This window comes from Calypte anna, chromosome 1, assembly GCF_003957555.1.
Source record: "Calypte anna isolate BGI_N300 chromosome 1, bCalAnn1_v1.p, whole genome shotgun sequence".
In the NCBI taxonomy this organism is placed as follows: Eukaryota; Metazoa; Chordata; class Aves; order Apodiformes; family Trochilidae; genus Calypte; species Calypte anna.
Window position 1 is genome coordinate 183,987,194 of NC_044244.1, and position 14,004 is coordinate 184,001,197.

At 35.8% G+C, this 14,004-nt stretch overlaps 1 protein-coding gene across 1 annotated transcript in view; it reads right to left on the reverse strand.

The window, feature by feature from the left end:
• Positions 1–14,004, reverse strand: part of DYNC2H1 (dynein cytoplasmic 2 heavy chain 1) — a 151,584-nt gene that overhangs the window by 105,779 nt on the left and 31,801 nt on the right. Inside the window, 20 exon segments of the mRNA XM_030446994.1 lie at positions 242–490; positions 1,678–1,802; positions 1,932–2,099; positions 2,948–3,050; positions 4,278–4,422; positions 4,934–5,085; positions 5,808–6,054; positions 6,708–6,967; positions 7,474–7,629; positions 8,968–9,097; positions 9,458–9,541; positions 9,543–9,634; positions 9,636–9,664; positions 9,972–10,007; positions 10,010–10,033; positions 10,036–10,184; positions 10,186–10,230; positions 10,483–10,484; positions 11,254–11,453; positions 12,255–12,370. Of these exon segments, the coding sequence (XP_030302854.1) occupies positions 242–490; positions 1,678–1,802; positions 1,932–2,099; positions 2,948–3,050; positions 4,278–4,422; positions 4,934–5,085; positions 5,808–6,054; positions 6,708–6,967; positions 7,474–7,629; positions 8,968–9,097; positions 9,458–9,541; positions 9,543–9,634; positions 9,636–9,664; positions 9,972–10,007; positions 10,010–10,033; positions 10,036–10,184; positions 10,186–10,230; positions 10,483–10,484; positions 11,254–11,453; positions 12,255–12,370 (2,512 nt within the window).

A 14,004-nucleotide genomic window follows, 5' to 3' on the forward strand; every position in this document is an offset into this window, starting at 1 on the left:
TAAAACAGCTCTGGTATTCAAAAAAGTAGTTTCAGGTAATTTTATATGATGAAGAGCACTATACACACCTAGACCCTGAGAGCTTTTAAGAATCTACCTGTTTCACTTACCCTGTTAATATTTTGCTTTTCTTAAAGTATCTATGCACACAACACTTTTGTGTCCTTCTAAATTCTCATATTCTTTTTTTTTTAAGTACTCATCTACAAGGGCACAAAATGGAAGATACTGAGAGACTTACATATTTAAGATCATTTTTGAACTGCTTCAGCTCATAACCTCTGGAAATTTTGGGAGTAATGAGAACAGCTCCATGCATATGGCTGACTAAAGAGGTAACTGTTCGACGACCCACACCACTTCGTCCTGCCAAAAGAAGTGATCCTCCAGGAAAACTTAGCACTCTGTCCACTTTAGACACATAACTGAGGACTTCTTGGAACAGTAAAATCTCTATCTCTTTTTTGTCTCGCCCATAATGAATAATTCCCTATTTAAAAAAAAAAAAAAAAAAAAGAAAAAAGAAAAAACAAAGAAAAAAAAACAAAGAAAAAAAGAAATGTGTTCACTGATAACAGATAAAAGCAGTAAGATGTGAAAGTATTCAACACATAAATGCTTAGAAAAGAAGAGCTTAGAAGCTTAAGAGACCACGTTGGTATTCATTACAGATAAACTATGTGACAGAATTCAGATACCTCAAATACACTTTATCAGTACTAAACAGATCTTACTACTCCCAGCACCAAGATACCCTAGAAATCTTTGATATATAGAAATAAAAATCTACCATGGAATTAATAAAAATTTAATAATGGACCAGAACAAAATTAATAATGGACCAGAACAAAGTCTATGCTCTGCCTCTAACTACAGATAAGTATGTAACGTTCTAGGCAGTGAATTGCAGCCTAACTGCAGATTACTTAATCTCCTAGTGAAACACACATAATAACAGATCCTAAAATTAAATTCTGGCCTTGTTATACTTAATAAAACTTCATCTTGGAAGCCCAATGTAATTATGTAGTTAAAAAACAAAACAAACCAAAACAACTCTCTGTTTAGTGAAACCAATGAACGTCATTGTTTCCCATGAAGTCCACTGGTCTGCTGCAAGCTGGTAATGGAGAGGGAGCAGTTTCCCACCTAGCAGCCCATCAGACATTGCCACTAAGATGAGATGATCTCAAAGCTCTCATCGTGAAAATGAGTCAGCCTAGCAGAGTTAACATCTTTGCATTTCCTCATGAAGCTCATTTTTTGTACTTCAAAAGCATGCCAAATCTCCAACCAATCTATTTGTATTTCTTCGAATAAAGACTATGTTAGCAAATTACAAATTCAGAGAGCAAGCATCAAAGAAAACACTCGTATTCAAACAATGCACGAACAGATACGGACATCAGTGTTTCTCAAAATGTTCATTAAACCATTGTAAATCACCAGTAAAAGCAACTGATGCCCTTCCACTGATATAACCTTGCTGCTTGATACATCCTACATACACACAGCTCCACAAACACTTCCTTCACTTGATCAAATGCAAAAGTTGATTCCTCAAACAAGCAGCAGAGCCCCCATCCTAAACCTGGTCTTGCATATTATGTCCTGCAAAAAATGTTTAGAATAATTTCTGTAAATCCTTCCTCTGTGTATTCTTCATTCTTTTCTCACTTTTTGAATGACATCTTTCAAGTCTGTTGAGTTTAATCTGCCCAGTGCCCTCCCATGGGGTGGCAGTGCCTGTCCTGGTGCAATGAATGCCTCTTGAGAAGCTCCCCAAGTCACATAGAAGATATCTGTGAAAATAAAAAGAAACACTCAAAAGTTTAGGTGCTCAGCTCATATGCTGACTCAGTAAGACTGATCTGACTAGGCAGTTCCTGAACAAATATTTCAGTTCTGTGTAGCATGCCTCAAATATTTACCTGCCATACTGTCCAGAACATCTGAGCCCCAATCACCTTGGAACACTTTGATCAAAATATTATCAAATACATGAAGTTCTTTCATGCCAACAATTTTGTCACGGAACAAACGATGTGCTTCGTAAGCAACAATTTCCAATACATAGTCTGCAGTTTGTATTGATGGTCCTACAATTTTTAAGGAGATATTTTACTTTAGATATTTATAATAAATTTTAGATTTATCAAATTTCCCATTTTAAAATACGAGATTGAAAATAAGTAAGTGAAATTACATACCATCAGAAAAGCATCAGTAAGGAAGAAATAAGAGAAAAATAAAACATTATTAAATACTTTTTAATAACACCTTTATGGATCATTGCAATATAAAATTAAACTTTAATATTCTATTAAAACAGGTTCTCTATTTTAGTATTAGCATTCTAGTGAAAATGAACAAGGTGTTGCACACAAAGTAAAAATTAAAAGACAAAATACCAGGCCATGAAAACAAGAAAATCCAGGAGACACTTTCAAATGGGAAGAATGATAAGACTAAAATAACAATGAATACCCAAAACAGTCTGTATTATGAAATGCCACTAGAAAATAAGAAAGCTTCAGTATTCTTGACAAAAGTAAGAGTGAAAGTGAGATGAGTAAGTGATATTCTATAGGGGACGCACTTCGGGTTCCCATAATAGAGAATGCAGTCCCAACCTACTAGCCTACTTCATCTGTAAATAGGTCACACATTTTAGTAAACATGTAAATCTGTAAATCTGTAGTAAATCTATAAATAGGTCACATATTTTAAAGGATCATTGGAGTTTCTAAACTTGCTTACTGTATGCTATGTAATGAACTCTTGGGCAAGATTTTCCTCTGTTGAGTAACCAATACTTCAGAGTTTTGTAACAGTGCCAGAGGTGAAAAACTTGCATATGGAATCAGTAAGACTGACACCTATAGCAATTTAGGACATTTTAGAATTGCTTTATCCATCAAAAGCAAAAAAGTGGTAAGTGACTTACCATCTGTTAAATCATATCTGAATAAACCAAGAACCCACTGAGTAAGGATACATGGTGTAAAAAGGTAATGACTGTGATCATCAACTGTGAATTTCGCTCGAACCTAAAAATGGAATTCAAGAGGGGAAAAAAAGTCATGCTTTAAAATGTAAAGCACATGTAAATGTAGCTTTTGTTTTTTCTAAAATACCAGATAAATTGGTTTTCTATTTGGTATACATATTTAGACATTTTATTGAGAAGTACAGAAATTGTTTATATCTTGTTTACAGACCACAAAGTATTTTCGCATTATTGGAGCATTTCTTCTCTACCTTTTTTGCTGCAAACATCTGCACACGTCACCTAGGACTGTTAGTTCAGTATTTTTAGAAAAAAACACTTTTTTAAAAAACAACTCTAAACATAAAATGTAAAGGAAATATCAAAGTGTAATTTAAAAAATTAATAAATAAAGCACCTACTCACCACAAAAGATTTCTTACAGAAATACTAATTCTTGACCCAGAGGGATATTTGAATTTACAACAATATTTTTAATTCACTGAATAACTGCTTTCACCACTTATTTGGCTATAGTGTGATTTGAACTTAGACTTCTTAGACTACGTTGATATTATCATATAAAAATCCTACTAACTGGTGCATGCTAGCCAGTGACTATACCCACATCCCAGTCATTCCAGTCATAAAGATCAGTTTTTTATCATGGTTCTGTCTAGATGGGGACGTGCATTCAGTCTTGGAACATCCAGTAAGCACTAAGCACAGTACCTACCAGAGCACGGCTATGTATATGATTAGAAAAGCAAGTAAGTGCTTCACTACATAGAAGTCTGTAAAATTTTAAATGGGAGGATAAAATGAACTTGTGTGTCTAAACACCTATTTTTAACAGTGTAAAATCTTAATAGGTAGCCCTTGATGTGGGGAAAGGATTCTCCCTTTTCTACTCAAAACAGCATCTATATCATCTGAGCACATAACAATCTCTGAAGTACACTGTCTCCTTGTACACTAAGTCAGAAAACACTACTCTGCACATTTTACGAATTAGGAACAGAAAGCACAGATGGGTTAAAACAGCTGACATAATCATATAATAAATCTCTGGGAAAGCATGAACACCTACTGCTTACTCAGTTTGCCTCTAATACCTAGGATTCTCTGCAAATAAGTAGCTCTCTAACAGGTATCAGCATCATGAAAAAGATTTAAACTTGGATTCTAATACAGATAAACAACAAAATTCCCCTGTTAATATCAAAAGCTCTTTCTTTTTATTTAAATTAATTCTGTCTCCTTGAAAAAAGATTTTAAATTTCCGTACTTGTTCGTATATTTGAACCATAGATCCTGCTAGCTGATGTATTTTTGGTAAAGAACCCCAAACAGGGTGATTCTTTAGGTTTTTCTGTAGTACAGGTTCCAGGTAGGCACTATAAATAGATTGCAGTTGGTCCCTTTCTGGATAGCTATAAAGGAAAAAAAAGTAATCATTACCAACTGTGATCATTTATTTTTTAATTAAAAAGATTCAAAATTATATATGCAATTACAGAAAATTCTGAATATCGCTTCTGTCTAGCAGCAAAGCTAAATAACCATTTTATTGCAATAGGCCATGCTCAGAAATTTTCTAAATACATCTGTAAATGTAAAAACAAACGTACTTCAATTTCCCTAATTTTGTAAACAAACATCACCTTAATATAAAGCTGCAGAAAGTAGTTTACTGTAAGCAAAATCATCCAATATAAAACATTTCAAACACTTCGCTATCACCCGGTAGCTACAGAACGCTCCTTGGATGGTTTGTAGTGCCAAGAGGCACTGAAAACAGCACCAAATCTGAACATCCTAAAATATCAGGAAAGGTGAAAGACTAGATTAGCCACATCTTCACAAAGACTAAACTGAGTAAGGGCCCTACAAACAAGGGTCAAAACCGAGTTCTGAAAGTAAAACTGATTTCCTCATACTTACTCAATTGCACAAAGACGAACAATAGAAGTAAATCGGGAGGTAAGTTTATGTCTTCCTAATGTTCCTCCAGCAGACATGGAAGCCACAATTTGGATGTTTTCTATACCAACCCATTCCAGGTTTTCATCATAAAATCCTTGATATGTAAGAACCTTCAATGATTAAACATTTCGTTTAAAGAAAGACAACAGAGCATCACACAAAATACATTTTAAAATATTAGTGAGATGTATACCATCATTACTGCTTTTGTAATTGTCAGAGACATACTGCTCCTCCCAGTCTGGTGTCAGCTGCAAGCTTGCTGAGGGTACTGCTACATTGTCCAGAGCATTAAGGATGTTAAACAAGTACTAGTTTCCAACTAGACTTGGGGTCCCTGATCACCATCCTCTGGGCCTGGCTTTTCAGCCAGTTTTCAGTCCCCTTCACTATATGCTTATCCAGCAGCTTTTCTGTGAGGATATTCTGGGGGACAGCACCAATAGCCTTAGAGGAGGCCAGGCAGACCACATACACTGCTTTCCCCTCATCTACCAGATATGTCATTTCATCACAGAAGTTTATCAATCAAGTTGGTCAAGCATGGCTTGCCCTTGGTGAATCCAGGTTGACTATTTCTGATTATTTTCTTGTCATTTATATGCCTACTGCAGTATAAATCACTGAGGTGAGCACTGCCTTTATTACTTATGCAAATAAGCCATATAAAATGGTATCTTACTTTTAGCTGACACTTACATATTCTATCAAAGTACAAACACAACTAATGTCAACACAGATGCAGGATGTTAACCCTGAAAACAATGTGTATAGGTATTTACTACATACACTGAACTATTTATTTATTTCAAGTATACTTGTCTCTTTATACCTGCTGCAGAAAAGCCACGAGAGTGCTTGTTCCCCATTTATCAGGTTTGGGTAGATTGATGTCCTTCAAGTATAAAACAAGCCTTTCACAGTCCTTTGGTCTGTATACTCGTCCAATGTTTGTACTGATTACAATGCAAGTTTGACTTAGCTTTTGTAGAAGATGCTGAGAAGTGGTTTGTGCACTACAGTGAATAGTAGCAATCTGAGTGGATCGGAGTTGAGAAAATGCATAATGAAGCAGCATCCTAAAAAAATAAATGTATAGATAGATAGATGCATAAGTAATATATAAATGTAGTAAAATACTTCTTATTCAAAGTTACTATATATATACATAGTTTTTTAATTAAAATACATATACTATATATAGTATATGTATATACTATATACTGTATTGATGTTATAGGTAATGCATGATTGCTGAATTCTTGCCTTTAAAATTGTATTTTCTATGCAAGAAATCTAATGTAAGAGTAGTATTACAGTTATACAAAACAAACACCTAACCTAAATACCTTGTATATGGTAATCCATCCTATCTAAATGAAGAACCTAAGACAGGTAATAGAATGAGCTAAATTTGGTTGCCAGCACACAAGCATCTAGTGCTTGTTTAGATGAGACAGCACAGGTTTTCCAAAGGTCCTGTTTCATATCTAAAAGCCTCATTCATATGAATTAAATGTATAGTGGCAGCCTGAGGCTTCCCTGTGAATATTCATAAGAATTTACCTGTTTGCCACCAGAAAAGCTTTGTTTCATTAGTAACTTAAACAAGTGATACTCTAGCAGAAAGTCATAGGATAAAACCATATATATCATAAAACATATCAAAATATTTAAAACTTTGACAAGTAGCCAGAGGTATATTTTCCTTAAAATAGGAAATATTTTTTACCCCTTTCCACATCCTTCAGGGCCCACAAGAAGAAATGGCTGCTTATTGTTGAAGTCTAGCCAAGGTCTAAAGTAATCTAAACTTCTCTGCATGTCAGGAGTTTGGATGACAGGAAGTGTTTGGAGATTACTGAAGTCATCAGCTGTGAGATTTTCGGGTTTTTTCAGCTGATACAGCATTAGCTGTCCAGTGTCAGTGTTATAATATGTGTCCAGGGGCTTCCTTGGATCTGGTGGAGATTCTTGTGCCCAACTGAATATCTTTGAAAAGAATAAAAATAAAGCTTCTATTAAACCCATACTCTTAATGACAAAAACAATTTCAATCTAAAGAATGTCCAAAGAATACTTCGTAAAATCAAACATGTAATCCTTTGATTTGCTACTTTTAAGGCTGCCTTTGAAAATTCAGTCATGTTACGCATATGCTTCCCAGTTAAGCCCTTAACGAAACAGTAACATACTACTTTTCCATATAGTACTTTTACATAATACAAACAACATAAACTGTATTTAGCAAAGTTTTTTATAAACTTTTTCACATTCGGCAGGCTACTTAATAATTATCATAAGAATAACTCCTTCACATTAGTGACACATTAAACATTCATTTGCTTCTAAGCTGTTTTCCTTTCCTCAACACAGAGTGCAAAAAATTAGAGTACAGATATTCTATTATTGTAAATTCGCATTGTCAAAAGACAGCAAACCACTGTTCTTACTACACATACTGAAAAATTTTAAATAAACTTTCTGAAAAATATTACCTCCTTTGCAAATTCTTGTCGTGATTTCATGTTGAGATTGCCACCAAGACCACGTAGCAAGTTAATGATAAACTGTTCACGATCAGTACACCCATGAAGATGAGACAGTCCATTCATCACAGTTCCAACCAAACTTGTTTCTACCACAAAGTCATTCTGTAAATTGCAATAGTAGACTTGAATAAATTCTTAAAAATAAATGATTTATTGATTGCAGACTATTAATCATTTTTAATGCACCTCCCAAATTATGAAAGATCTCAATACTGCTTCTGTTCTAGAAAATTTGACATGAGATTATTTTTAAGCATTGATTTGGAAGTTTTAACTCTAGATTACATATCAAAGTAACTTAGGATAGGAAATTGGAACTTTTCTTAGAGGTTTTGAGAATCTATATGAAATCAACATAACTGTATACTGGAAATCTCCCTAATGAATGGATTCTTGATGGATTTTGCTCTTTCATACCAAAGGCAATTTGCAGCCTTAGGAGCAATACTGTTTTTAACTCTGTATCCGCCTGAAGATACATACCAGAAGTCTAAAAATCTCCATGGGTGAAAGAACCAAGAGGGGAAATATATTAAAAACTTAATAGGACCATTGTCTTCCCCAAGGGGAATAATGTAGGTCACCCAAACACTAGTTTACTGACTTCAGCACTGGGGAGTTCTATTAAATAATGTTTTGTGCAGCATAAGCCACTTGCTCAGTGCAAGTGTAACTCCAGAAGAAGAGGAGGCTTGGAAACATGTAGAATCCTTAAAATCTAGCATCTGCAGAAAAATTATCTTGAATTATGATCCAGAATCACAAAATCCAGATAATGTACAAGGTTTGGACTATCCTTTTTAATATTATTACATATTACCTTTTGTCTATCAAAACATCTTTCAGTTAAGGCTTAAGTAGAATCTTAAGGAGTTAAAGTTATGTCCTTAAATCTATGAGAGATTAGTAGAAACTGTTAAAATTTAGCATTCTGAAATTTCATACTTCTTCTTTAGATACGTCTCTATCAATCTCTCTAGTTATCTAGCATTGCTTTTCTCCCCAACCTATTACAGCTTCAATCTACACTGCTATTTTCCAAATTTTAGCTGGGTTTTTTTACAGATAAAATCTAGAAAACAATTTTTTTTCACTTTGCCATATTTTTGCTTAGATATTCAGATCCATTAGATCCTCAAATACATACAGAAAAATGTCCATAATAGAACACTAAAGAAAGATACTGTTTCAAAGAAATACATACATTTGATTAGTTAAAATTGTATTATCTATATGTTTCAAAACTTTAAGTACAGCAGTTTTTGGAAGCTCATCTATTTCTGATATTAATCTTACTAAGAACATAGCTATAAAAAAAAGTACTAAGAATTTTTTCACATAAAATTTAAAAACTAATATCAAAGATCCCTTCAGTGTAAAGGTAGAAAAACAGATCATCATTAACTGAGGCTAAAATTTGAGTAAGTAGTCGCTACTAACCTTCTTCACAACCCAGTTTAAAGCCTTTTGAAAATATTCCCCAATCCACTTTTCAAGGTTGTGTCTGCATTCTTCTGGCTGACTTCTTAGCCAAGACTTTATCAGAGAATTAAGATCTGTATCTTCATCACTAATTCAAACCAAACCAAAACAAATTTAGACAAATACAAGGCACCCACATCTTCACATAGGCTGTTGAAAGGAACAACAAAATTCCAGGAAAAGTTCAGGGAAAAACATTAAAAGGATTTCTAACCAACAGCTGAGGTCTCTAAGGGTCATGTCATGAAAGAAAAATCCTCTGTGTGTGTTTTCAGTGTCTGACATACATTATCCAAAAGATTATGACATGAAAGCAAAGGACACGCAACCTAAAGCAAAATTCCCCATTGAGTTGCTTAGGACTTAAGTTGCCCCATCCACTTTACACTATCTTTCAAAGTAAGTGCACTGACTTCCTTTAAAAGTATGTAATACTCCCATGACTCACCTCAGAAAGATCATTCCCATTCTAGATATTGTACAGGAGAGGCACAGGCTAAGATCATGAGTTTCAAATATAAAGTGACATTTGAGCCAAACGAATTCTTTCTCCACTGGGCATGGTCAACAATCTGTTGTCATCCAAAACTGAATTCAGAGATTCAATCCATTCAGGATCAATATCAACCATCACAAACTATCCACGAAGTAACATCTATTTCAGACACAAAAATAAAATACGAAAAGTGAAAAAAGCCACTGAAAGAATATTGCCACTTGTTATATTGAAACTACTTAATACTCTCCCTTCATTATAATTTAAATGTAAGCTCTATGAAGACATTCCTTATATGCTTACCTTTCTTCCTTTTGCTTTAAAATTCTGAAAATGTGTTCTTGACACAAATTTAAGTTTTTGCTTACATTATGCTATCTACAAATATTACATAATAGAAAAATGTAACAAAAATAAACAGGTCAGTAATATAAGCAGAATGATGCATAGCTCCCTCACAACGTACCTCGGGGTTCTCGAACCACTTGTCTAGCACTGTTGTAAGCACCCCATCAGACCATTCTCTGTGTCCATGTCAATATGGCCTAGCAGCTGATGTCGAGGCATAGCTTTGGGATTCACAGTGTACTGCTTCACTACTTTTCCAGTTTTACCAAGTGCTGTCTTTAACATCCGCCAAAGTGTTGATTTACCTCCACCACTTGGACCTACAATAACAACCCATCCTCTGACGTAGTTGTTCATATAATTCCAAAGCTTTTGATCTAGAGAATAAAAGAGACAATGGTATTTGAGGTTTTAAACCTAAAACAATCCATGTTCTTTTTTAATTTTTTTAAAGTTACTTCCATGCATTTTTTAAAAAAAGAATAGACATATGTAGAAAGAATTAAAATCATGATACTAAAGAATATGAAAAAACTTATGCATGTTTAACGCATTTCACTAAACTTCTTATATAAAAATATCAGCCCTCTTGGTGTTTCCACCTGGCTCATGTTGTCGCCCACGTTCACATCTTAATTTTCCTTTTTTTTCCAGTTACTCAACTGACCTACTATGCTTCCAACACACAATTTTTTTTCTTTTTTCTTTTTTTTTTTGAGAATATCAGTACCTCAAGGATCACCTGGTCCAACTCTTCTAATATTATTGTTTATATGATATGTCTCAGCACCCTATCAAACTGAGACTTAAAACTTTCCAGAGTGGGGAAATCCACCACTTCCCCTGGGAGTCCATTCCAATGTCTGACTGTCCTGTTGCCAGAACCAATTTGTGCCCAATGTCCCTTGTCTTGTCCATGTGCCCAATGTCCCATGTCTTGTCCTATTTACTCCTTGTAAATAGGGAGTCTCCATCTTGTTTGTATCTGCCCTTTAAGCACTGAACATCGTAACAAGGTCTCCCCTAAGCCTTCTCTTCTCAAGGCTGAACAAAGCCAGCCTTCTCAGCTTCTCTTCATATGACAGATGCTCTAATCCTCTGATCATCCTCGTAGCTCTTCTCTGAACCCTCTCCAGCCTGTCCACATCCTTTTTGTACAGCAGGGACTAAAACTGGACACAGTACTCCAGCTGTGGTCTCACAAGCACCGAGTAGAGCCAGATGATTACTTCAATATATAGATACTTTTATATCCATGTAATTAGAATCTATCAGTTAGTCTCTCTCTTTTACGAAATATTTCTTACAAAAGTAAATAAAAATGAAACAAAATAATTAAATACTAATAATTTCTAATTCAGAACAATTCATGTTGTTTTGTTGCTGCAGTTGATGTTTACCTGAGTGCTTATAATTTCCAAGTTTGCTTCTTCAAAGACTTGTTGTAAAGCAGTAGTTAACTCAGCATACTCCACATCTTTAAAGTCAATGCCAGGAAATACATCTTTAACCAGGGCATCAAAGCGTGTGCAGTCTGTGAACGTAAGCTTAGACATGGTATTAAGCCGCAGAGCTTGAACCACCATGTGACTTTCATTAACTGGAAGTGAAAGCAATGAAGCCAGATCAGTTTAAGGTGTTTATTGGGTGTTTTGCTTTTTTTTTAACTTGGAATATATCAGCACTTCAGCCCATACTGCTAAAATGTTATAGCAAGAAACACTGCAATATGTAGCAATATGCTTTGGACTACTTTGCTGGTAATACTCTTTTGGGAGAGCCAAATGAAAGTCAATTAAAAATTCTTTAAAATTGTGAGAGCATTTGTTATGCCAAGATTTGTAAACCAAAGCTGTCTCCAATAGCTTTCAGATACTCATTTAAGTGAAAAAGAAACACTAGCTGTATCCTAATGATGGGAAATGCTCATCTGCCCCACACTCGTAATTCCCAGTCATTTCACATCTAAATAACAACAAACATGAATTTAAAATATCTTTAAAAAATGGTGACAAAGTCTACCAATCTGAATGTAATGCCATGTGACAATTTTAGCAAACCTAAAATAGAAACAAAATGGATGAGTGATGAGTAATGAAACCATTAGAGAATTAACTTTCCTCTCCTAAGCCCAGAAGAGTCTTTGAGAATACAAAAAAACCCACCTAAAATAAAGTCCTGTATATGTGTTCTAATCATAAAAAAACTCAATCTAGAATATTACAACAATTTTTTGTGATATCCTAATGAGGGAGGACTTTCACAGATATTTTTTTTCTTTTCTAAATTGCCTCCACATCCAAGCCATGACTTCTGAAAACTCCAGTGAGCAAGACAGCTGCAGCGAATGACATCTGGAAAATATTCTAGATAATCAAATGTTTGGCATGGTCAACCTTACTTTCATGCTTTGCTTCACTTTTCTTCAGCTGATGAAGAAGATTGCCACAGCCTCTCAAAACAGTCTTCAGTGCCCGTAAACCCCAGTCATAGTGCTGCTGTGGTGTAAGAAGCTCCCTAAATTTAAAAACAGTGATACTGTAACAGGCTTTAGTTGACAGCGCCAACTAAATTTTTGTTTGGTAAATGGCTATGCTCATAACATAGTTTTGGGCAAAAGAGAAGGCCAGGAGTATTTGTATTGCCATCTCAAATCTGTTTCAGAGATATAAATAATGATACTGACATTTGAAGAGGGAGTGTATTCCGTAGCTGATGCATTTATTATTATTGTTCCTAACAGCATTAATTAAAATGTCTGTTCTCTCTAAGACACATACTTATGACCATTTTCTTGCATCTCAATATCATGAGTATAAATTCAACACAATACTTGTGTGAACACAATCTCACACTCATATTTAGTGTGTGTAACAAGAAAGAAGTACCTCGCTGCATTGAGATTATAACTTCATTCCAGATATTTTCACACCTGCAGCTCCGAATACATTGCAATATTTTTATTTTGTAAGTAATATCTACAGAGATTTGCAAGGTATGCCATTCAGATTTAAGACCTGTACTGATGTAAAACTTCAGATGACTCCAAACCATAGAATCATAGAATCATAGAATCATAGAATCCTAGGGGTTAGAAGGGACCTCGAAAGATCATCTAGTCCAACCCCCCCTGCCAGAGCAGGGCCACCTAGAGTACATCGTGCAGGAACGTGTCCAAGCGGGTTTTGAATGTCTCCAGTGAAGGAGACTCCACGACCCCCCTGGGCAGCCTGTTCCAGGGCTCTGTCACCCTTACAGTAAAAAAATTTTTTCGAATATTCAACTTGAACCTCCTATGCTCCAATTTACACCCATTACCCCTTGTCCTATCACTGGTCATCACTGAGAAAAGCCTAACTCCATCTCCCTGACACTCACTCCTTACATATTTGAAAACATTGATGAGGTCACCCCTCAGTCTCCTTTTCTCCAAACTAAAGAGACCCAGCTCCCTCAGCCTTTCCTCATAAGGGAGATGTTCCACTCCCTTAATCATCTTAGTAGCTCTGCGCTGGACTCTTTCAAGCACTTCCCTGTCCTTCTTGAACTGAGGGGCCCAGAACTGGACACAATACTCCAGGTGCGGCCTCACCAATGCAGAATAGAGGGGGAGGAGAACCTCTCTTGACCTACTAACCACACCCTTTCTAATGCACCCCAGGATGCCATTGGCCTTCTTGGCCACAAGGGCACATTGCTGGCTCATGGTCATCCTCTTGTCTACCAGGACCCCCAGGTCTCTTTCACCTACACTGCTCTCCAGCAGGTCAGCCCCCAACCTATACTGGGACATTGTGTTGTTCTTCCCCAAATGCAAAACTCTACACTTCCCCTTGTTGAACTTCATCATGTTTCTCTCTGCCCAACTCTCCAGCCTGTCTAAGTCTCTCTGAATGGCAGCACGGCCTTCCGGTGTGTCAGCCACTCCTCCCAGCTTAGTGTCATCAGCAAACTTGCTGAGGGTACACTCTATACCCTCATCCAAGTCGTTGATGAAGATATTGAACAACACCGGTCCCAGTACCGACCCCTGAGGGACTCCACTAGTCACACACCTCCAACCAGATTCTGCCCCATTGACTACAACTCTCTGACTCCTTCCTTTCAACCAGTTCCTGATCCACCTCACTACCTGATCACCAAACCCATAC